The sequence below is a fragment of the Vanacampus margaritifer genome, chromosome 9 (assembly GCF_051991255.1).
Source record: "Vanacampus margaritifer isolate UIUO_Vmar chromosome 9, RoL_Vmar_1.0, whole genome shotgun sequence".
Lineage (NCBI taxonomy): Eukaryota > Metazoa > Chordata > Actinopteri > Syngnathiformes > Syngnathidae > Vanacampus > Vanacampus margaritifer.
The window spans coordinates 14072736-14098748 of record NC_135440.1 but is presented as its reverse complement, the minus strand read 5'-3'; the positions used below and the strand labels follow the sequence as shown (position 1 = coordinate 14098748).

Below are 26013 nucleotides of genomic sequence, written 5' to 3'. Positions count from 1 at the left end.
ACACACACACACTCTTTACTTTCTTCATCAGTCACGGCCACCGTAAATTTGGTTCAACTTGTTTGTGAGATTTTGTTATGGGGAAAAATAGAACCTTCAACTATATAACGTATTCAGTCCCGAACACACACCCAAATCTGACCTTGTTTACGCCACTGCTCACGGAAAAGTACCAGAGAGTATGTTTAGTCTATAAATGAAAAGGAGGAGGTCTTTTTAACTATAAGAAGCTATTGTACACGTAGAAGAGTACATTTGACGCTCTTAATCCCACGATGTTTAAGTGATGATAGAGGCTGTTATTTGTCCAGAGATTCTCTGTTTTTTATTAAATCATTTTTGCAAAAGGTGTATTTTTCTTACATTAAATCTATCTTCATTTTTGGAACACGCAAAGAGAACAAAATTCCTTAATTCCTTCAGTAGGTAGGTAAGATTAGATAGTTAGCTCGATAGCTATGTAGGTAGGTAAGATTAGATAGTTAGCTCGATAGCTAGATAACATAATTAAATGAAGGCTATTATAGTTATTATTTCACATTTTCCCCCTCCACAGTATTATGAACCAATGTTAATGATGTGCAACTACGATAATGATACCAGACAAGGCTGCATGTTATCCTCACATAAACGTCGTCATACAAAAGTGAAGCATATAATTGGGTCAGTTATTAGGGTTGTATGAAAAGGCTTAATGTTGCAAATCTGAACATCACAAATTTAAGATATGAGATTATGTAAAATGGAAAGATAAAAGTAATACAGCACAGCCTGTCCACATAGTGTAAGACCGAAATGAAATGTATCGTTCACATACATTGCTCCAAGGGTTTGAGTCACACAGGCACTTACGTTGCAGGCTGAACATTCATTTATGAAGGGAATTCTAGCAGCTAAACTTTCATCGTGAGAGGACGCTGGAGGATGGAAGACATCAGCCACATTCACGTACATCGCCGCCTCCAAAGTCAACCTGACTTTGCAGATCCGGATTTTTCTCTGCATTCCCGTCGCATGCACTCACCTGGTTAATATAAGCAAGAGCCTTGAGACTAATTAAAAGATATCAGGCTGTCATATCGTTGGTTGAGTACTAGGGGAGTGCAAAATGAGCACACCTTGAATCCAAAAGGTGTGGAAGTGACATAGATGCAATTAAATTGTTGAAACTTTTCTTGTAATGTATTTTTTCTCTAATCATTCCAGAACCTCTTCTACTTTTAATGTGAACTAATTGGAATCTTTTAAGGGAAAGAGTGACCCAAAAAATAGTATTATGGTTGGCGTGTGGAGACACTCTGGTCCTTTGCCCGGTTGGTTTGATTCGAGAAAGGATTTTCTCCAAACATCACATTTCAATCTGCTTCAAATTCAGCAACACCCTGAGACAAAAGCTGGTTTACCCACAAAATCTCTATGGGCAAAGTAGTAAGTATGGAGCAGTAGGACTGTTTTTGTGTCGACAGGTTACAACTATGTCCTGACATCTCTCCCTCAAGGCTTGTCTGCAACAGTTAGACTAGTAGTTGTTATGCCACATCTGGCAGCAACAACAACAACCATGTGACCACCCTGGGGAAACACACACTAGAGATATAAAAAAGCGATAAAAGGTGAAACATCTTCAGCAAACCAAGAGGATGTTGCCTCGATTCAACTTTTGCGACTCACAATGACCTGGATGACTACAGAGTCTACACAGACATAACACATTTACACGCCTTTTTTCAGAGATCTGTCATAAATGATAAATGTTAGTGCGGTTGGCCTATAAAGAGGAGTGTGTCAGATATCTGCCAGTGATACATGTTTCTACACTGTCCAGGGATCACACAGGGCGAGAGTGGAATTATAGAAGCTAGCCAGGCATGAAGTGAGACACAGAGCATAGCAGAGGGGACTGGAGGACCAGGAACTTGGAGATGGAGCCATCGTATATGCGAAGAGTTGGACAAGAAAGAGGGGAAAAAAGGAATGAGAAGTTTTAGTCAATCAGGACAGAAATATTGAAATATTCCAAGGAATTGTGGTTCAGTAGCTCAATTAACCAGTGATCCACTATTCTCTGCGTGTTTACGCAACACTGTTAGATTGGGCTCCTTTGATGAAAGCAGTTTTTACACCATCAGCGGGGATGTGAAAGATAAAAAAAAAAATACTTGAAATAATCTTTTCCCGTTTTAGCCCGAAAAGCCTCGTCGCCTCCCGAACCTTTATTCTCTCGTGCAGAAGGATATTTTTACCTCAGCCAAGGAGCTTATGATTGTTTGTTTGTTTGTTTGCCAGTTTCTAAGCAAGAATAGACTTGGCACTTTCTGTTTGTGTAACATGGACCAAAGGAAGAAGCCATAATTGGAGGAAATCAATTATGGTTTATTTCCTTTGGGATATCTTAGTTTTACATTATTTAAAAATATGAAATTATATTTATAAAGCATGCATTAGGTTAATTAATGATACTGTACATACTGTACACAAGGAAGAGAAATTCCTATTGGTTGAACAGGAACGATTTCATAATCTCGTTGCTGTATAGGCTAATGCATAAAAACATTTCATATAACACGCCGTACATGTTGTAAGACATTTATCAACATTTATACACGCCTTCGTAACAAACTGACACATTTTTTTCCATCTTCATGTAAGGAGCAGCCAGGCAGTGTCAAGGATTAGGGGAATTACTTTAGTAGAGTACTAAAATCCATCCCTGTTTGTGTGTGTCTTTGTCACACACACAAACTCTAGTATGAAGATTATACAGTAGACGCAGGGCCATAGGGGGCCGTGCCCACCTACCAAGATGCTTGTGGCCTCTCACTTGAGGCAGAAATCGCAAAAAAATTTAAATTCTATTTTTTTATTTTATCATAGTAGCTATTTTTATGTTGTAAAATATTATTGAGTTGTTGATCAACTAAAGAGCCATTTGAACCAGTTTTATAAAGAAACCACAGGAGCCAGAAATCCTTTGGACATCTAAAATGAAGATCAATTTTCTTTTCCTTTTTATTTCTGCTGTTGACACCGGTTGGATCAGGTGACTCATTCGAAGCGATACTGTATGTCAGCGCGTGCGCCATATTGGATGTGGCTATCATATTAGCCGTACAATTGGCTAATGATTTTCATATAATTGAGTTAGAATGATATAATACAATCAAAAGCAATGGTTTGGAATTAATCCAATGATTACCGGCTTGATGATACATCACCAAGAAGCAAGTGAATGAGGCAACTTTCCAAATTGCTTCACTTTTTCTCACAACCAATATGGCTACGGCGTCGACGTACTCAAGATGGCGTCTATGTTTATGTACTGTAAATGTACAAGCGTTTCAAAAGTGTTGCAAATTGAGATCTGCACACTATCATACAAATAAAATCTAGTAAAATCAACTATAAAAAAAAAGCCAATAAAATACTAAAATAAATAGTTAAAATGAAAATAAATAAATAAAATTAATAAATAAATGAATTAATTAAAAAGTCTGAGGCCTGCGGATGGGCCTGCATCCTCAAAATAAACAAGGTGCAGTTAACCAAACTGTTTACGAGCTCAAGTTGCCAGTAAGTTCCCACGTGTGCTTTAATTTAAACAATCAAGGTTGAATAATCAGATATGCCAACTCTTATCATTACCTTTGTGAATATTTTGTCAGGAACATTTGCATCTTCACCAAAACAAACACACGCCTGGTTAGCCAGCCGCGGCGGCTCCTTCACCGCCCGATCTGGTGACATCATCAACAACGTCAACATTTTTGGGCCTCAGTATTGCATCTCTGCTTTTTGCAGATGATGTGGTCCTTTGGTTTCATCAAGCCGCGATCTTCAGTTTTCTTGCTGGAGCAGTTCGTAGTCAAATGTGAACACTGAGTCCAAAGTGTTAAATGGAAGTAGGAAGGTTTTGGCACAGTCAAGGCAAATTGAAATATTAAAATGGCAATGGCATCATTGGGATTGATGGTGTATATTACTATCCATGTGAACACGTGGAGGGGAACAAAGGAAGGAAAGGCTGACGGCCTTGTTTAGTGGGTATTGCGATAGCTTTTGAGAGCTACACAAAACTGTAAGATCACAGTAAGCCAGAGGGAATTCAACAAAGGAAAGGAAAAAAAGAAGCAATGATTACGTTATTAGAAAACAAGAAACACAAATGGCTTCAATTTTCTCTCTATTGTGTGTCATAGTACAGTATATTTTTCAAATTGCCGTTCTTTCTGCTTCCCAGTCGCATCATCGTGCAGAGAATTCTCTGATGACTCGTCACAGGACTACATCGTACGACACAATCTCGAAATTAAAACAAACTAACGGTTGTACAAATCAGGCAAAACTTTTCAGGAAAAACACGCCTGAAAGAAACAAATCATCAAGCGTCTCGAAATGTCACCTTACCCTAACCATGGAAATTAATTACTGCTATAAAATGTTTAAATCTTGACAGATTTATTTTCACACTCTCACATTTAGATACCAAGTACATCATGCCTAGTATGCAAATTACCCCTTGCCCTTCCTTGAGGCGGTGCTCAAAAATAAAAATTCTTGAGAACCACTGTTTTTTTTTTTTTTTTTTGAGAGAACCCCTGTTCTATTCAATGTATTTGATATTATCTCACCATACAGTATTTTAGCCAGTGTTGCCAACTCCTCAGTAAGGAAAGTAGCTATTGGCCATCCCAAAAGTCACTAGAAGTCGCTAAATGATGTAATTGCCTAATTTACATAATTATTCATTCGCATGTACTGTAATTGTAATGGACTCTGTGGGAGAGTGGAATAATGTCATGGGAGAGCAAAACAGTGAGTAAAAAACACCCTAATTATGTTTCAAACGACAAATGAACTTTCTTCTTGTTTTTTTGTTGTTGTTTTTTTGCCTTTGAAATAGGCCATCATTTCTCAAAAGAACTTCATGACTTAAATGCTTTGTCTAGACACACATTATATAAATCAATCTTGTCCTACATTGTTCATTGCTAGAATGTCTAACTTAAATGAAAGGACTTAAATGTAGTCTCCAGAACACCAGAAAAAGTCGCTAAATATGTCGCAAAAAAAAGTCGTCAAGATGCTAAATCCGCTAAATTTTGCGAGAAAGCCACCAAATTGGCATCCCTGATTTTAGTACTTTTGACAATCGGATTAACAAAATGATAGTAAATTGTCGTGATAGATAGAAGACACAGCAAAGCAAAGAGGAAAGGTTGGTGTGAATAAAAATCAGAGAGAGGAAACAAACTGAATGGAGTCAGGGAGGAGCGGCACGGTGTTGAACAAGAGGAGGAAAAAGTAGGCGGAGGGGGAGATCAGGTAGAGATAAAAAGATGAAATGATGAGGAGATCCGCCCCGAAGCAGACAGAAAAGCACAAGGACACCAATTCTCTGAACAGTCACTGATCCAAACCCGGACTTCAAACGCTCTCAAAAACCGGCATTCCCTGTAAAGTTTCATTAACGCATCGACGTTCCCGACATTCACCTTGGCGCTCACTCGCACAGCTGGACACTCTCACATGAATATTACAACAGATTTCAGAAACCACGCTACTTGTTAAGCATTCAGACCCTCAGAGTCTGTCTCCTGGGTACGGTATGCGAGCGTTTTAATAAAAACGGGAAGGAAACCTTTTACAAATATGTGTAGACAACAGTTTAATGTTGAACTTCCATGAGTTGAGAAAACAATCTGTTAAAAAGGCCCATTAAAGCCCTTTGGTGTTTTGATTACAATACAGCAGCAGATGTCCTTTTGAGGTGGATTTTAATTGTAAATTTCTATTTTTTTTTTCTCCTAGCAAGTAATGTTAGCTTAAAAGTTGAGAGCGACAGTTGGTTCTTGCCCTTGGAAACCGACTATATCACCTAATATTACACATGGGGAAGGTCCATCTGCTGCTGAACATCCTGCGGTACCAATCAAAGCTCCACAACGGCTGTCAGTGGACCTTGTGTTAGCAATTCAGACTGTTGTTCTAAAGCAAAATATCTTTTGTCTTACTGAAATGTGCCCATGTGAATCAACACCAAGCCTCTGTAAGATGTGCTGACCTGTCTTTGTGTTGCCTCCCTTGTATCTGATCCTCTGAATCGCTTCCAGAAGGGCTTCTTTGTTGCCATGGGAACTCAACTGGACCTCTGTCCGAGCATCATCACTGAACTGACAAATGGCCACCTGGACAAAGAAATTTACAGATATTAGAAAGGCACCAAATACACGACGCCAGGGTTTCTGCAGGTAGCCACAAATCTAATTTAATGCTTTGTTAAAAAAGCCGTTTTTAATGGTTCTTAAAAAAAAAAATTATGTCCACGTCCTACTGTTTGTACACATATATTAGGAATGTACAATACTGCATTTTTTTCAGACCAGTACGAGTACTCAAATCTTGAGTAATCACCGATACCAAGTACCAATACCTCTAGTGCTTTTGATACATAAAATCCCCCCACCCCCGAAAAAAAACATAATCACAGATATTTAAAGAAAGGCCTTTATATCCCAATACAGCATTATTTTCTATCATTCTTTAGAATCGCATGAAATTAATGACAATTTTCTATTCTTCTAATTTGTAGTTCCTGAAGTAAACTGGCCACAAGATAGTGGCCAATATACACTTTTTTTGTTGTTGTTGCTGAGCCGTGATTGGTCGTTACCTGAGCAATTGTGATGTCATTTTAAGTCAACAGCAAGTGGCAAAATGGCTGCCCCATGATATGGATAAAAACAGGTGGATTTTGCTGCTCAATTCATATTTCAAAAACACAATATTAATCAGAATCCTGTGTTTTGTGGGGCTGTATTGAACATATTGCAAAGAAAATTTGGGGGTTGACTTGCCCTTTAATCAGCATTTTAACACAGTTTTTTTTTAAACAGAAGATTTAAAGTAGACAATTTAGTCCAAGTTGTTGATTCGGCAAGTGCCCAAAAAGCAAGAGCATGTAATTTATCTCCAGAAAGATTTGTCTCTCATTATCACCCAGAATAGCTTAATCTATTAAAAACTGCGGCAACATATGCTGACCCAACAAAATGAGAACATATGATTTTCTTCTGTGCATTTGGAAATGACACAGGAAGCAAGTATTGTTTAAGTGAATAAATAGGTTTATTTAAAAAATAAAATAAAATAAAGCATAATGAGTTGTTTTATCCTGAACTAAAAAAAAATGTACAAAATTTTAAATGGCTTACCCAAAAAGGGACTATTCTAATGATGCTGTTGTTGGCCAAAGGTGGCCAACATTAAGCAAGCAACTTTCACTGCCAACGTTCTCGCATTACTGCCAGTGTTTTGCTGTCGGCAGCCCACCACCACGGACGGGGTTAAAGGACACGGTGCGGGTAGCAAAGTGCTTACCAGCACATACTGTACAGCCCAAATGAAAGAAAAGGTTCCGCAAGCACCTCTGCACAGTGACGAATGAAGCAACTGAGCACTGGTGACATATCGTGGAGGGTGGGCGGTCCACTACAACCTGACATTATTGATGAAGCTGTTATAAAAGAAACGCTCCGAGGCTGAGGAGATTGTAGCATTCACTCTGGCAAACGTGATTCAAACTATTCCTCCTGGTAGATTTTATGCTAAGGATCAAGATAATTGTGTTTTCCAGTAGTCCTATAGCCTTGAGGCGCTGGTGCTGGAACCACTTGATATTTGTTCTAAAGAGTAATGCATTTGGAATGAACTTGCCAGAAAGTACACTTCTCTGGGACAAAACAAAGTGGCAGCAAATGCGCGGAGATGCTTAAACGCTTTTCAAAACAACACAAACAGACTCTCTTGGGGTGCAATGTTCATTCGTTGTGAACTTCCCCCGTTCTTCCAATTTTGTCAAAGTTAGACTGCTCTTATGCTAATTTCACAACAGAAAACCGAGATATCAACTTCATTTAGAAACAAATAAACTGTAAAAGTTGCTGTGCTTGTGAGAGGAGTTGAAATTTTTCAGCAAATATTCGGTACGCTCATTCTGAATTTGATGTCATCAACATTCTGCATAGTTAGGATGGAAATGAGTTTTTAAAAGAAATGAGCTGAGGCAAGATAAAAGACTATAGTTCGATGAACACTTCATGTCTTAAAAATGACAATGGCACTAATAGGAAATCGAGCTGGGATAGGATAAGTTGATTAGTTGCTATATGTCATGTAAACAACATAAAATGTAAAAAATAAATAAAATAAAAGTAAACTGTGTTTGCGATTATAACATAATGTGTAAATATGAGTATTAAAAGTTGAACAAGGCAATACTGTAAAGCACCAAGATGCAGCGAGCCTTTATTCATCTCCCAATTGGAAGCTCCCAGCAAAATGAGTGCACCACCATTTACAGTAAGTTCACTGTCAAGACAACAAGAAGAAGGCGGCTGCAGGGTTTGTGAACCTTAACACGTACTTTGGGTGGCAGGATCTCCTGATTGAAAATCAATGGGCCTGCAAAGTGCGGCCCAGGGCAACGTACTGTACTGGATGGCCCATTCCATTTCTTAATCCATCTCACCGAGCATTAACGTTATCAAGAGACTTGTAATATTTGTTGCTTTAATTGAGATGTTTTAACCTGATATTGCTTTATTAAAATCTAGTAGTTTAGTTTTAATGCATTATATTATTTATTGTTTGATTGGTTTACTGTAGATAATAAATAAATACAAATATTAGAATAAACAATTTACATAAATTTATTTTATCAAATAAGTGATTAATTAATCAGTGACGAATACCATGGATAGACTTTTCCCCAAACTCTCTGCAGTTCATGAGGCAAAAATGTTCTCGAACAAAAACAAGGTTTCTTCTGATATGTTTTGAGACGTGCTTCAGGTGACAGCGTGGCAACGTTAGCTCACCTGGGTGCCATCTGGCCCAATTTGATCCAGTGATCCGATGGCACTATACAAGAAATTTGTGATCTTCATGAAGTTGTCATCTCCAATGGACCAGGAGCCATCAACCAGGAATGCCAGGTCCGCCTTGGCCTCCTTGCATACTTCACAGACAAGTACATAAGGTAGATACATAAATAATGTGCACAAACACACTGGGAGACCAGGACATCACACAAGTTAAATAAAGAAATAAAAATAAAAATAAAAATAAAAATAAAAATAAAAATAAAAATAAAAATAAAAACAAAAACAAAAATAAAAATAAAAACTGTTCTTAAAGGAGAAGTCAACCCCCCCCAATTTTTTTGGACAATAATATGTTCTATGCAAATCCACTAGTCTAAATACGGTTTTGGTTAATATTGCATTAGTGGAATAAGCAGCAAAATCCAGCATTTATCCATCTCATGGGGCGGCCATTTTGCTGTCAAGTAAAAATGACATCATAGTTGCTCAGGTAACAACCAACTACAGCTCAGCTTTAGAAAACAGGTGAGCCGTGATTGGTCATTGCCTGAGCCCCGAGCAACTGTGATGTCATCTTCAGTCGACAGCAAGTGGCAAAATGGCCGCCCCCTGAGATGGATAAAAACTGCTGGATTTTGTTTCATAACTTATATTCCACAAATATAATATTAATCAGAATGTCATGTTTAGACTAGTGAGGTCAAATATAATATATAATTGTCAAAAAATATTCAATGTTGACTTCCCTTTAAATGCATCCAATATTCTCAAAGGGTCACCAAGGATCTTTCCCCTTGGTTGCTCAGTCTAACAGGATACACAAGGAAGAGTCGTGACCTTGAAAAATTAGAGGCCATCATCCTTTTGGGAGCAAGTCTTTGTGGCTGCTATGCTATATAAGTTGTTCTATTAGGGAAAAACATTGAATTTGTAACTTGTCATCAAGGATACTCTATCTACATTTCTGATGAAGACACCTGTGCACCTTTATGACATGAATAAAAAGGAGGTAAAATTTTTTGGAACCATAACATAATCCCTATAAAAGTCGATTCTACTTTGTTTCTAAGGAAACAAATGCCATTTGATATTTTTACAGATTGTCAGAAGTACAGTACGCTTGTCAGAAATGTTGAGATAAAGGTCAGCTGCAGATTTTTTCCCCGCTGCCAGGTTTGACATGCTCGAACCGTGATGCTTTTGTAGTCCGTCCCCACAATTGTCACATTCGTCGTTTCCAGAACTTTCTTCATTCCTTTTGTTTTCATATTCCGATGTCCTTCTCACCTGGCTCTCTTTTTCATTTCCAACCACTAATAGTTGTCTTTTTGCTCTCTGTATTTCCAAGTATAAACACAGTATTGGCTATTTGTCTTCTGTTGTTTTGTCCAGACTTAAATGTAGACTTGAATTACAACAGTGGGATCAGCGGGCATGTCGGATCATGTCTGTGGAGTTTGTGTTGTGGGTCAGGCTGTTAGCTGAGCTTATCAGACAGGAACAACACAACATGGGAGCGCTTGGCATGGGGGTGATGGTTGTGGACTGTGAAATTGTCTCCTTTCCTCCCTTCACCTTTCAATCTTGTTTGTCTCCTTTCATGGGTACTTCTCTTTACTGTTGAAATAATACGATGGGACTTAAATAGAAAAAAAAAAGAAAAAAGCTTCCAGGTTGTAGAAAAAAGCTTCCAGGTTGTAATGTTGCACCTCAGTAAGTGATTCGACAAAAAAAAATCAATTTAAGACACAAAGTTAAACAACTTTTCACACCAGAGGCGTATTTAGCCCATTTTTGGCGGCGCTTCAGCACCCCCAAAGTAAACAATGACATCCCCAAAATTTTTGAGTATATATATATATATATATATATATATATATATATATATATAGAAAGAGAGAGAGAGGGAGAGAGAGAGAGAGGGATTTGTACTGTGTTCTTTTTAACAACCTAGAAAAGTATATAGTATGTATATAGTTTAAAAGTAATATTTAAACAACAAAAATACAGTATTCCCCCCCCCCATTTGATTAGAAAATGGTTTGATCCACCTCAAACCTCCGCTCCCACCCCCGCTGTCGGGACATTGTGAGCACGGTGATCGTCCTCCAGCGGTACCCCCCTCGTGCGACTGTCTAGGAGGGATGTAACGATATCGAAACATCACGATATGAAGTCCGCGATACGATAATTATCACGATATTGTGGGGAGGTTGGCAATACAAAAAAAGGACACAATACTGCAAAAACTGCTTTTATGTACATTGCAGCAATGAAAAATACTATAAAAATATTATAAACATTATATATTAAAAATATATATATTGATGCACTTACTTGCTAATGCAAGCACATATTGAGTTCCTCCACATATTGACTCGATTCACAAACATGTTACGTTCCCCTACATCTGACCATTAGCGTGGATTTTAAACAGAGAAGGGCCAAAACATGCCTTGTGAAAATTAAACTGCACTAAAAAAAAATGCCACCAGAGGGTGCTAGAACTGCATGAATGGAAATCGACCCGACTTTTTTAGTATCGTACAATGACAACGATGATATATTGTGGCAGTTTTAATATCGCCATTCTCCATCCCTACTGTCTAGTCGAGTGAAATTGTAAGTTCCTTACTTCCACCAGGATATGTGAAAGGTTTATTCCTCTACCACTCAATACCAACATATTGTTTTCATTATTAGTCTTCTTTTTTTTCTGTTGTAGTCATGCTACTTGGTAGGCAGGTAGTTAGCTGAAGTTTCCCCCAAAGCTAGGAAACGTCTTTTTCTCCTTTGCATAACATTAGATTTGGTTGACTCACCAACTTCTCACGCAAATTTTGGAGCAGGAAGTACCCCAAACCACATCAACCCCCCCCTCCCCCAAGCACTCTTTGTAGCAACCAAGCACCCCTAAACGTCTGATCCTAGATCGCCTCTGCTTCACACAATTAAAACATATACAGTATAAACAAAATAACAGAATGTAGACTGCATGTATGCTAGTGTCAAAACTCTTGCTCACCTTCTTTAGCAGGTGGGATGGTGGGAGGGGGCTCCGTGGCAGGGGGTTCGGTTGGAGCCTGAGTGGGCGCTGGTACTGGAGATATACACACACACACACACACACACACACACACACACACACAAAAAGGTCATAAAGATAACTACGGATTCTATCTGTGAATCTGAAGTTTCATAATCCTCTTTTTGACACCAATAGCTGAGTTTTGGATGACCTTTTATGGGGTGTATGTGTATTTACAAGCAACTAGTGTGAGAGCAATCTTGTTCTTGTCTTTTTGTCTCTTTCCATCTATAAGTCAGACTAAAAAGACAAAAAAAAATGTCTATATCTACCATCTGTTTCCCTACAACCTGAGGCCAGCAAAAGTATTTTCATCAATTCAGTGTGTGTCTGACCACAGGCTGTTTTTCAGAGGAAAAAAAACAACCCCAGGCTTGGGGATGTGTCTGTGCCAAAACGATTAGTTGGCAGGAAGGAGGAGATTTGGTCAAAAAGCTAAAAGCGTACAGGTGTAAAAAATAAAAATAAAAAAGAAGAAGAAGTATATTCAACAATAATATAAACACAACACACAATAAAACAAAACTGCACCTATCAGTGTCCTTTTATTGTGAGAAGTCTAAGGCACACCTGTGCAATATGAATGGTGTGTAATTAGCATCTTGAAATGGCACACCTGTGAGGTGGGATGGATTATCTCGGCAAAGGAGAAGTGCTCACTGTCACAGATTTAGACTGGTTTGTGAACAATATTTGAGAGAAATGGTGATATTGTTTATGTGGAAGAAGTTTTAGTTCATTTCATAAAAAAAATGGGAGCAAAAACCAAAGTGCTGCGTTTATGTTTTTGTTGAGTATAAATCTCATTGCACACATGAACAAATCTTTGTAACAATGAGGTGATAATTGCAATGGAAAATAAACATTCAATTCATTCCTTTAATTATTTTTCATTATATCTTTTATAATTGTATTTTTCATGTGAATCTCTAAATAAATATTTAGTAATATAACCACTCTTTTTCTGCTACCTGCAAACTGCTATTGGACATTTGGACTACATTCCGCTCCAATTCCTGTGTATTTTCTTCTTCCTCTATTGGATTAAGGTCCGGGGATTGGGTTTGCCACTCCAGAAAGTTAATCTTGACTCGCCACGCTTCGCTTTATAGCCACGGGTACATATGAAATTCTACATTTACTTGCACTTATAAAAACGGCTGTTATTAGTTAGGTGAGCGCAATCTGTTAGTGAAAACGCAATTTAGCGCCCGCTATTTGGGATTTTAGTAAATCAGGCCCCGAGTGAGGAAAAAGAGAACTGCAAATTTTATCCATCACTTTAGGTGTGGAAAAACAGCAGGTGGGTAATCTGTGTTTTAGGGTGCGGGTGTGTGTGTGTGTTATCGATCTCAAACTGACAGTGAGCGGGAGCCCTCGAGCCGTGTGATTCGACTGAGCTCATCACATGGCCAATGGACTGCAACAGCGCCAGAGTCCTCACTGAGACTCGGATATTAAAAAATAAAAAAATAAAGTGAAGGTCAAAGAGACTCCTGTAGAGAGGCAGTTATGTATCGCTGATTCAAAAAGGGAAACTTCAAAATGTTATTTAGAGAAAGTGGTCACAAAAATTATTCCCTTGTTGGTTCATAGATATTCCAATAAAAGTCTATATACGATGTCATGTGACCCAACGAAAAATGGTTAAATAATATAAAGCACTGAGAATTTCTATGTACAACATACGTGTCATGTCAGTGACGGAGACGGGAGGTCCTTCCATTTCCTGCATCTGCGCGTGAATGCTGATCTCATATTGGCTGCTTGGGAAAAGGTCGTAGAAGCACTGTCGAGAAGCCCCGCCTCCCAGGCTCACTTCCTGCCGCTGACTGTCTGCAGTTAGACAGCAAAATAAATCCCTTTAATCCCATTCATTCTTATTTGAAGAGTTTTGAAAAATGAAAGATCGTGCATGGTGAGCTGCTTAGATGAAGCTAATGGATTGTTTATATATTTTTTTTCCTGACGCACCTGTGTCAAAAATACTTCAACTATCATGAAGCATAAAAAAAAAAGGAAATTAAAAAAAGGGCATTGGAGTAAAGGCCACTTTTTTTTTTTTTTGCTTAGGTGTTTGTGTGATGACATTCCACGTTATCCAACACACACACAAAACTCAATTTGTAGTGACTTCCCCTTTTAAGATGCATGTTTTGTTGAGGTTACTATTGATTGTGATCCTCAAATATCTTGCCGGTGCATATGACATTTGAACAAATACAACTTTTGAAGGTGACAAAAACAAACAGCACACTATTGATTTGTTTCCTCATCTACTCCCAATTTTCTTCACACTTTGGAAAGGCCATACAGTGACAATGTCTCAGAGTAATTGAATGAGAATTTAGATTGGCAACAAATCCGAAACATGAATTAATAGTATTACACTTACTGAGTGTCGACTGGATGGAGATTCTGTAATAGGTGGCGTGCAGATGAGGCTGCCATTGCGCACACATGCTGTTGTGCCGCACCTGGTAGACTGTCAAGTCAGACACGCCCAGGAACACTGCAGAGGGAGGCGGAAGATGGAAAGAACGTGACAGACACAATATTGATTATGAAATTAACTGATGTGCCGTGTACAAAGTGCAGTCACGTATGACACTGGCAAATCAATGAGAGTATTTTAGAATGGGAGGTTTGTTTTTGTTCACATCGTAACGGGTGAATTTTGGGGCTTTTTCAAACTGAAAAAAATTGTTTTTCATCATTATGTCTTATGAGTACGGAAACTTATCGCATTAATTTGAAAAAAATATTTATTTTTTTCTGACGATTTTTTAGGAGCTTAGTTTTTTTTTTATCCTTTTTTTCTAATTTTGCTGCATTTTTTTTCCCGTCATAAAAAATATTAAGAGGAAAAATTTATCAGATTTAAAAAATATACAGTATATATTTTATTTTATTTTTTTTTACCTCTGAACTCCAAGTGACTTGTTGCAGACTTGCTAATGACGGACACTTTCCCGCATGCAATACGCTAGAAACTATAGAAACTTAACTGTTAGCTTACTAAAATCATGCCGATCGATTGACATGTTCGTGTACTTACCTTAACTGAGCCATATGAGTAATATGGTTGAAGGTGCGTTGGAGGTATGCAGGAAAGTATTCACGAGTCTGCAACAAGTCACTTGGAGTTCAGAGGTAAAAAAATAAATAAATAAAAAGTAAATATTTTCTTTTCTTTTTTTATAACCCCCCGGTTTTCAGAATATATATTTTTCTGTTTTTCTGAGTAATTTTTTTTTCATCCTGATTTTGTGAAAAATCTTCCCGTTTTTCTGATTTTCTTTTTTTAACAACAGAAAAAAATATTCAGTAAAACAGCAAAAAATATTCAGAAAGACAAAAAATAAAAATACACCCGCCCTAACACCCCCCCCCCCCCAAGCTCCCCTAAAAATTGGTCGGAAAAACACGATGTTTTTTTGGGGGGGGGATGTAATACACTTTTGTATATGAGGGCTTACTGACAAAATAGCATTTAATCTGCAAAACATTTAGACCTTAATTTAAGGCTTGACTTAAATCAAACAAATCTGTTATGTATGTTTTTAGGGATGCAGACAAACAGAGATACTAACACTACAGTACAGTTCAGTAATTGAGTAAGCTGATGAGGAGCTCCGTAACTTAAAACGTAAAATCTGTTGGTTAATATGAAAATGTTCCGTATGAGTGTAGCGCAGCAAAAGTATGTTTAGGGACATTGATGGCTATGTACAGTAGCAGCAATACATTTAGTTATAGTTGGCAACAGACAAAATGGAATCTTCTCTAAATGAGGCGGGATGCAGCATGATGCAAAACATCATAAACAACTTAAATAGCACTGTAAGCAAGCAAATCTCTATGGAGCTACTTCCCGCCTTGCTTTTATTTCCTCTCACAACTTCCCCCTTGTTAACAAAAATTTGCTGACAGTAAAAAATAAACTTGGCTTCAATACCACCTAATTGATATTTAGTGCAGTAAGCATATGGCAGGTGATCCTTTTCAGCTTTAATAAATAAATGAATAAATAAATAAGCAAAGTGTGCATATATAAAGAAAACACGATTCATTTTCGGAATATGCAAGAGCAAACACACACTCACACACAGGCATTTTAGACAGAGTATTTGAGCAAAAATATAATAATAATAATAATAATAAAGTGTATTCCTCTTCATAAAGTTTTACAATTAGTCACTCACTCTTCTCAGAGTCTAACGAGACCTTAGAGATCAATTAAGTCGAATAAGAACTAAACACAATCCCTCCAGTGCAGTGGGGAATAATGCGTGAATATAAAGACAGCTTTGAATAAGTGTTTAAGAGAGGATCTGAGTATCTAAGGAGGATACGTTGCAAGTACTTTGGATGTGAAAGCACTCTGTACAGTAGGCAGAGGCATCTCAAGACAAACAACGTCAAACTTCATTATGAGGAAGCATTTTCATTCCCTCCAGCGGTACCCAAGGCACCAATAATTATTTTTCCACTCGCTCGTATGAGTGAGTTATCGGTGCACGCACGTGTGTTTGCTACCATTAGAAGGAAGCTACCGTGAATCAGCGCAAGTACCAACTTTAAATCATGTCAAGTAGAATTTGTATTTAACACTTTCAATTCCTTGTTATGGATCGAATATACAGTACGAGGCGTGTCAGAAAACCGGATGTTTCAAACAAGCTATGAGTGTTGTTCTTCAATGTAATTGCCCTGGAGACCAATGAGAGCAAAACTCTCTAAGGAGTGTCATCATTGGTTACGATTTATGAATCTTGGACCAACACCAAAGCCTTCAGTAAAGTGTCACATGTCGCCAAGGCTGAAAAAAGCAAGACAGTTCAAGTCATATTGATCGCAATCTTGCATGTGACATACATCGTCCGCTTCTTGACACGGGGCCAGTTGCTCAACCATCATTTCTACAATGAGATCCTGGAATGTTTGTTTCATTCAGTGTACAAAACCTGAGCATCTGACAGTTCCTGGCCGTGCTGGATTAACCTCTCTAATCCCCTCCCAGTGAACACCTACCACTTCGCAGGGCTGTAGTACACAATTTGACACGTTTTTTTAATTTGTAGACTCGGAACTGACTGACTCCTTGGCATTTGACACGGACTTGTCTCGGACTCGGCCATTTGACTCGCAAAATATTGTTAGTGACTCGACTGAGTTCCACTATGTTTTTTACTCCTCTTTCAAAAGAAGCCATTTGACTGGTTAACCCGAGCGCCAAAGTACATTGTTTTTCTTTCAGTCATGTCAGACAACCGCAAGGTTATAAAGTTTGGTTTTACCAACTATTAGGGATTGGTACCGAAAACGGTACTTTTTGTGGTATGGACCGATTTGGGTCGGTAATTCCGAGGACCAATCCGCGTAAAATCAAACGTTGCCATGTTTCGGTTCTGAAGCAATTCTTTCAAAGTTGACTATTTTCCATGGCGCACTTGAACGCAACATTATACGTGCACAGCGTAGACGTCACCCACTCGGGCAAGACTTCACGCGCTATAATACATTTCCTGGTTTTAGAAACGAGCGAGATTTTTGCGGCACCCACCAAGCCAAAGAAATGCAGTTTCTGAAGTATGCTGGGTGCAGGCTGACAATGCACACCTGAGAAGGAGGTGTCGGCGGCGGCGTCCTCGCTTTATGAGGAGCCCGCGCACGTCTTCCCCCATCGATCGAATCATGCTGGAAGGCACACGTCGGCTTCGCCATCGTTTATGGTGACCATATTTAAATTAGCAAAAGATTGTGACTAAAATGTAGCGAGCAATACAGACCGCGTCGGGTACATTCAAATGATTAATTTCAACCTCCAACTGTCTTTTTTTTTTTTATATATATATTTGAGTCCAATGTGGGTTCAAAGTTCGAGTTCATAGCGCGGCAAGCTTTACGTTCTTGCTAAACAACTGCACAAGAAACTAAGATAACATCAATTATTATTAATTTAAACATTTACTGTTGTCCATTGCACAGAACTTTGATTCACACTGGGTTTTTTTGTGTAATATTAACTTATGTTTATTAATTATAATTCAGTAATTTTAACATGTTAAACCTTTATTTTTACTATTCCCCTGTGGCTTATTTCAATGAAATCTTATTTTATATTTTTATTTTTATTTATATTCTGACGACAGTCCTGTAACTTTTCTGATACACCTAATATGATTAATTGTTCAAATTACCGATGATTCTAGTCCAACCTGTCTTTCAACACCCCCCACCCACAGAGTGTCATAGATGACATTGGTTATGATCCCAAAATTGCTGCATGAAAAGAAGCTGAAGTGTTAAAGGTACCAAATTGTTAACTTCAAATAATCCTGTCTGCATTGATAAAACGGCAACGTATCATCAAAAATAGCATTATTTGAGAGTAAATCTGCATTCGTGTATTTCTGTCGTTACCTTGGAGAGCATGTTCAATTATGGGAACTTCAAAGAAACAGAAGGACATGCAGGATTTATCGTTGATCATCGGTGGGGATTTATTCAAGAACAGACGGAGCACCACTGAATACAAAAATGCATGCATTAAAACCCAAAGCATTTTTTATTTATTTTGTTCTTGTTGGGTGACTTAAATTATGATGTGATTCATTTTAGTTTTCAATGTTTCCATTACGTGCAAGACAATTTGTTGTTTGTATGGTTTTGTATATTTTCCTAGTTTGCCAACAATTGGAGCATTGCATTTTTCCTGGTATGTAGTTTGCTGAGTGGTACACAGTCACCCCCCCCCCCCCCCCATTAAAATCACCTAGCTCAAAATCTGCTTAAAATGGGTGAGACGTAAAGTCACTTTAGCCTTGCACACCCGCTGAAACCAAATCTATATACTCTATTAAAAGATTGTTCTTGCCGTCTGACTGGGATATATCAATATTGTTCCGTCGGTCCGTTTTCTGCTGGAATCTCAATGGAAATCCGAGCAGTTAATATGCATGTTGTACTTCTACCTTGGCTGTTATTGCTTCCTCCTCTCTGTCCTCACTCTAACAGTCACGCTGTCCTTCCCACAAATCTGCAAGGAAGACTTAACCTGACAGCAATGTCCCATTAAAGCTTAGGAATCCAATTTAAGATCTCATTTTAACCACACTGTCATCATTAACCTTTTGCTCCATCAAACTAACTGCGAGATGGATTCCATTTCGGTTTCATGCAGCGCACACGGTTGTTTTCTATATGGCCAAGGAACACTTCTTTTTTTTTTTACGTGAATATGATCCGATATCAAGCATCGTTAAATAAAACAGGGCGCATGCTCACGTGTCTTGGCGTTCACTAGCAATGGCTGACTTTGTCCTGAAGGGTAGGAGGCGGTCACTTGAACACTGTACTCTGTTCCACTTTGCAGATTCAGGAGGAGAACCGAGTTAACGTCTTCACTCACGGTCATCTCCAAAACGCTCCCTGGTACTGCCAAACAGAAAGAAAAAAAAAGTTTCATGTTATTTCCATATACATAATAATTGTGACTTTGATGCTAATTTGTAAATGTGGTTCCATGAAATAAGTGCTTACAGAAGCACCTGCAAAGTTATTTAAAAATAAATAAATTGTGACACTATGTATTTGAAAGCTGTTTTTGATGTAGCAGAATTGCAAACAAAAAATTTGCATTAAAGAAACAGTGTGTAAAATTTAGTGCCATCTAGTGGTGAACTAATAGAAAGCAATGACATAATTAGAGAGACCAAACTTCGCAAGCCTACCACCAATTGCTATGTTTGCTAAGTTAAGTAGCCGATACATGGTGGCAAAACATGTCAACTTCCTGTAAGGAGCGGCACGACCTATGTAATAAAATTAGCAATATCTAGACCTACGATCATATTCATCAAAAGAAAAAAATAATAATGTGTATTTGCACATTATTGAAATTAATAGTGGGTTTTTAAAAATCAAAAAATTCTACACAGTGGCCCTTTAACTCATTCAAACCCAAAAACGTGTAAACAGGTTTTTTAATACTTTGTCTTTCACTCCCCAAAATGTATTTACACATTTTTTGTGTTTTATTTTTTATACTAGAACATACAAACATGAAGAGGTGGCTTAAGGCAATGAAGTTATTTAACAAAATGTCCAGCAGATGGCAGCAGAGTATAAGAGATCAGCCAGTGCCATGTTACAACAAGCCCTTTTTGCTAATTGCTGCAAAACTGAAACAGATGCAAATATACTTTTTTTTCCTGATGAAAGAAGAGACGCTAATCTTTCTTTTGGTAGATTCCATATTTTTATAGCAATAGAACACAATATTCTGTGCTCCTTGCAAAATCTGTCAAAATCCAGTAAAACAGCCCGGAGCGAAGGGGGTTGCTTCAGTGAAAATGGCTGCGAGTGAACGAGTTAAAACAAAAAACTTTTGGAAAAAAATATATCAAGGAGGGGCAGCAATTATCTTTATAAAACACCACTAACTTAATAAAAAGTAGCTTTGTGCCTTGATGTGGTAACCATAGAAACAGCCTAGCCTACCCTGTTGTTATGAGAAAGTGATTTCTGTTCCCGTCCCTTGAATTCCTAAAACCACATCAATGGGGACTCTTGGTTTGAGGCAAAGCAGTTATTGTGTTGAGGTGACAGGAAAGCAGACACGGGCACATCGTCATGAAACAATTAGCGGTCAGTAAGCAGCAGGAAACGTTTCAAGGCAATAAATGTCTAATTTCAGACGCGTAAGATTCTTGCAAGCACTGTAATGAACTAACCAGCTGTAAAATGTTTGTATGTATGTGAGCCCAAGGAAGCTTTTCTGCTGCATTTTCCTACCATAGACCGGCTGGTAAAGGATCTTGTAACCCGTGACAGCATTCTGCGGAGGATCCCAGATGACCCTGAAGCGGTTGTACCACTCCTCTGATGCACGAAGGTTTTCAGGAGACAACAGAGGCACTGCACCAAAACAACATTCATTCAAAAATGGAAATATTACTAACATATAATATATCCAGTACACCAAATTGCCTAATTTGACCTGAATGGTAACATTAATGATTCCTCAAGAGCCACATTTTCATCTTACCGAACAGTTTTTCGTAGGCTATCTTGCACATATCGAACTCATTTGAATTTCCAGTCACAAAAATGTATTGCGCTTCCGGATGAGCGAGTGTGGCTTCACATAATCAATAATTTATGTTCCCTCATTTATGAGGCGACAATATAAATATAAGGCGCCGAAACACTGCATACATGTTTTAAAATGCAAATGTAGCAAAAGATATGGTTAAAAATATTTTGCTGGCATTCTAGGGTTGGTTGAATATGTTTATTTGCTGAATAATTTATGTGAAGAGAAAGTTTTATCTGTGCACAAAATAGATGATCTTGTCACGCTGTTGTGAGTTCTGATTTACGACTATGCTGCTTGTAGGCACAGAGGTTTTTATTTGCAATAAGGCCCCTCATATACCGAGATGATGACATATCTTAGCCGGCATGCCTTCCCCCTGTTTAACGAGGAGGCAATCAGCGTTTCTCACGAGAAGAGTTAAGGTAATCAATAAGGAAGTGAGCAGTGCCACTTTAATTATAAATGGCCCTCATTAAGGCAATTACCAAGACATCAGAGTTTGGAAATCAAATGAATTCGCCTTGCTCATCTAAGAAATGCGTTGAGAGAGGAAAAAAAAAAAAGTTGATACAAAGGGGTGAATCTTCGAGTGCAGGTGCGTGACTTACGTGTCGTCCCCTGCGCGGATACGCTGACGCCATCGTCGCCGTCGGTGTACACTGGCGTGACGGTTACTTTGTACCGAGTGTCAGGAAGTAAGGACTCGAGCAGCGCGCGTTTCTGACTAGCAGGAACTAACGCCTAAACACACACACAGGAACTTCATCACGGTGAATGTTGACAGGGGACAGTAAAAAGTGACGTACAGTGCAAAGGCAAAACTCAAATCAAATAATACTGTACTATATTGTAGCGTATATGGATGACAATTTGAGGGGGAAAACGAAGCTGATTCGGTGACAGATTGCAGAATGCTATGTGTAACTTAAGAGATTTAAAGCACAACTGTTCAGCAATTCTGCTCACTTCAGCTCCGTCAATAAAGTCAGATGAGGCCAAGACTGAGACGGAGCAATTAAAGTCGGCCATTGCTGTTGAAGTCGGTTGTCTTTCCGCATTTGAATGTGCTTGTTTCCCACCATATCAATTGCTTACAGCAACATCAAGGGACCAACTTGCGTATCGTACAAAAGTGACCTGATCACTGTGATCTTGTCCAGATGATGTGAATATGAATCAAGGTTGATATTGACTGATGATGAGGGTATGTAATGGGAAGAAAAAAAGAAAAAAAGTCCTCTCAAGGTTAACTTTACAGTCTCTTGTTCTGGTGCGTTCCATCACTTTACAAGCTCTGAAGAAATTTTCAAAACACTGTGGTGGATTGGAAACCCACTGTCTCGTGAGAAATCAAACAAATTTCACTCAGTTTGTCAGGAAAAAAATAATTTTAAGGATGGGCGAGTATCGATACCAACAAGATATCAGTACTCGTGTTTTACGGTCAGGAAGTACAAATTAGAAGAAGAGAAAATGGCCACTAATTTCATGCAATTTTAAGGAAAAATGCTATATTGCGATATACAGGTCTTTCTTTAAAATGATCTCTCATTTTCTTAAAATCAAACATACTAGTGGTATCGATCCTTGGTATCGGTAACTACTTAAAAATTGAGTACTAAAAGTAAAGGTTTAAAAAAAAAAAAAAAGTTTAATCGAACATCCCTAGTCTGTATCTTTTAGAGATAGACGAATATTGTTTTTTTCGGGGCCGATACTGATGCCGATTATTAGTAGTCAAAGAGGCTGATATTTGGAGCTGATATTCATTTTTAGTAAAAAAAAAAAGAAAAAAAAAAAGAGGGGGTCTGGCGGATATTGGCGTCAAAAAAATTCTAAATACAACTGCCAATCTTGAATTTGTTGTAATGTCTTAAAGCATGTTTATTGAACAATTGTTCAGACTTTTTAAAATGTATAAGTTTTTTTTTTCATCTTATCAATAGACATCCTTTTAAATTTCGAACAAAATGATCAAGGAACTCCCAAGGTTATCAGTATGTCTTAAAAAGTTAAATGGAAACTTAAACAAGTAAATACCATAGCTCTCTATAGTTTTCTACAGTCAATATTTTTTGTTCCAAAATTGAAAAATACCTCAATCTTAAACTTTCACATTTCTTTGTTTTAATGTCAAATTAGAACAAATGGTTCAGAAGGTTACCAAGGGTCAACAGCATCCTTTATCAAGTTAGAAAATTTAAATGAATAGTTCCTTGAGATTAAAATGGTTTTAGATTTACCTTTAATTGGCTGTCAGATTTTTAAAAAACGCTGATACTGATATTCGTCAAAATGCCCAATATCGGCGCCGATAATCGTTCTATCCCTAGTATCTTTCTTCTTCTATTGATGTCAGTAATGTATAGGGAAAAGCCGAACAATGAAATTCACGGTTCGCTTCGAGTCAGACAGCCATGATAGCGATGGATAAATACTTAAAAAAACTTGATATGAATTGGATCGTGGAGAAAGTTCAAACCAAGATGAAGGTCCTCCTATGAGTAGTGGTTTGAAGAAGGTGAGCTCCAGACAATAACATGAAATCCTTTGGATTTCCTTTTACCAGAGACCCAAGCGCGAGCAATCACTGAAAAGCTGTTCAGCAGTGCCGGCCAGGCTTCCAAACAAAATGAAATGCCGCCTCCAAACAAAACAGCCGTCACTAACCCCCAGATTTCTCATCTACTGATTTTCTCGGCTTCCTCAAGCCCATCCTTAGTTATATTCATCTGCAATGCAAAACATGCATTTAAAAAAAAAAACTCCTTCAGAAATGGAAAATTCATGATGATAACATCTGTGCACAATAAATAACTGTTGGCCCTTGTTGTGGTAAACATTTGCTGCCACTGTCGTGCTTGCCAATCCATTCATCGATTTTCTGCTGTACATCCAGTTGAGGGTCACAGCAAGGGCTGGTGCTTATCCCAGCCGACTTACGAGTGAGTCCCACCATGGATCAGTCGCAACACAACAGCAGGTTGGCGGAAAGTGGGGAATTGAGTGGGAATCGATCCCACGCCATCACCATGAAAGTGAGCTATTTCAATCACTACGCGACGATCACGCTTGCCCCGAGTCTCTTCAAATTTCCCAAAGAGACAACAACAATTACGTGCCAGGCAGTGGCCAGGCTTAAGCCCTTGTCGCACTTTTTGTGTCGCAACAGTTTCCTCATCCAACCCTGCTTGTTTCTTTTGTTCGTCTCTCCACTGCGACCCATCTCTGAAGCCACCGAGGTAAATGGCTGCTGAAAAGATAATGGAATGTCCTCTGGCTTGGTCAGGCCTCTCCATCTTGTGCGGCAGCGGGAAATTAAAACGAGAAGGAGAAAAAGCGTTCGGGGGATGAAAGTAAAAGGAGGAGATGAGCGAAGAGGGAGGTTAAAATCGGATTGGTAGGAACAGATGGAGGGGAGGTAAGGGAGTCGCCTGTTGAGAATGAACGTGTGGAACAGCGATCTGGGATTGGGGAGGCCAAGTGGACCGGCACTAAACGTGTAATCGCTTTTCTGATAGGAGTAAATGATTACCAGAACCAACCACTGCAGAGTCTGTGGGAAAAAAAGCAGCCTTCTTGTCTGTTGTGTAAAATCAATGTAAACAACTCCCCAGCTCGTTCTCACAAGAATTTATGATGTGCGAAGAGTGATGTGATGTGAACATAATATGAGACTAGGGCAGGGGTCTGCAACCTGCGACTCTGGAGCCACATAGGGCTCTTTAGTCCTATATTGTGGATCCCTGTGAAAATTTTTGTGGAAATTATTATTTACATATTCTTTAAATGAATGAATTATTTAGATTTTAAAAAATAATGATTCAAAAAATGTCAGTCCAATTTTTTAAGTTGTCAGAAAAAGACGAAAAAATGTTTTTTAAAATTACTTAAAAAGTTACCATTAAATGTCCAAAAGTAAAAGCAGAAAATGACCTTAAAATGTCCATGAAATTGCCAGAAATGTCAGAGAATTGTATTAAAAAGAATAATAATAATAAAGAAAAGGTTCAAAAAGTAACCATAAAATGTCCAAAAACTAAAGAAGAAAGGCTTAAATTTGTCTTTGGAATTGCAAAAGTCAGAAAATTGTTTTTGTTTAATAATAAATTTAAAAAAAAAAAGGCGGAAAAGAACGTTCAAAGAGTAACTAGAAAATGACAACCAAAAAAAAGGCGAAATCCCCAAAATTAACATAAAAAGTCAACAAAATTGCCAAACGTCAGAAAATCTATTTTAAAAATAGCAGAAGAGAAAATAACTAGAAAAAAAAGGAAGAAATCCCCAAAACTCACACAAAATGTCCACAAAATTGCCAAAAATATCAGAAAATTGATAGCAAAAAAGACAAAAATGTCAAGAGCCATAAAATAGGCAGAATATTACCATACTATATCCATAAAACTGCCAAAAGTGTATGAAAAATTACATTAAAATGAATGTGTGTGTAATGGACACTGCTGTCATATTTTGTATTATGGCGCAACTCTAATTAACTCTAACACACGTTTTTTTTCCTCACTATGTTCAAATGTTTTGCGGCTCCAGACATATTTTTTAGTTATTTATTTGGCCTAAAATGACACTTTTGAAAGAAAAATGTTGCTGACCCCTGGACTTGGGTTAACGCTTCGTATGAGAAGGTTTGCTAGTGCTATTTTTAGTTGACGATGTCAATACGATAACAATACACTAAGAGAGGTTTGAAAACCTTCAACATTTTCAGGTTCTACTTGGAAAGAGACACATCTTAATAAACTCACCGTCTCCTCTTCGCGATTGTCCCCAGTGCCGGCGTAAGACAGCCTGAAGCTCACCACGCGGGAGTCGTCCAACTCCCACGACGCCTCCAGGCTCTGCGTGGTCTCGCGACTCAGACGAAGGTTTCTCGCCGCTTGGCGGGGGGCTGTGAAACGGCGGCACAGACAGCAGGTGAGATT

The 26013-nt window shown here is 38.3% G+C and overlaps 1 protein-coding gene across 3 annotated transcripts in view; it reads right to left on the bottom strand.

Annotated features, from left to right (window-relative positions):
* col14a1a (collagen, type XIV, alpha 1a) overlaps window positions 1-26013 on the bottom strand; it is a 109035-nt gene that overhangs the window by 38704 nt on the left and 44318 nt on the right. For all 3 annotated transcript variants that reach the window (XM_077575035.1, XM_077575033.1, XM_077575034.1), the window contains exons 19-27: window positions 25837-25979; window positions 21682-21814; window positions 20770-20892; window positions 19261-19410; window positions 14366-14482; window positions 13660-13806; window positions 11908-11982; window positions 8877-9016; window positions 6062-6185 (exon numbers count right to left, since the gene is read on the bottom strand). In XM_077575035.1, coding sequence (XP_077431161.1) covers window positions 6062-6185; window positions 8877-9016; window positions 11908-11982; window positions 13660-13806; window positions 14366-14482; window positions 19261-19410; window positions 20770-20892; window positions 21682-21814; window positions 25837-25979 — 1152 coding nt within the window. The remainder of the gene's footprint in view (window positions 1-6061; window positions 6186-8876; window positions 9017-11907; window positions 11983-13659; window positions 13807-14365; window positions 14483-19260; window positions 19411-20769; window positions 20893-21681; window positions 21815-25836; window positions 25980-26013) is intronic.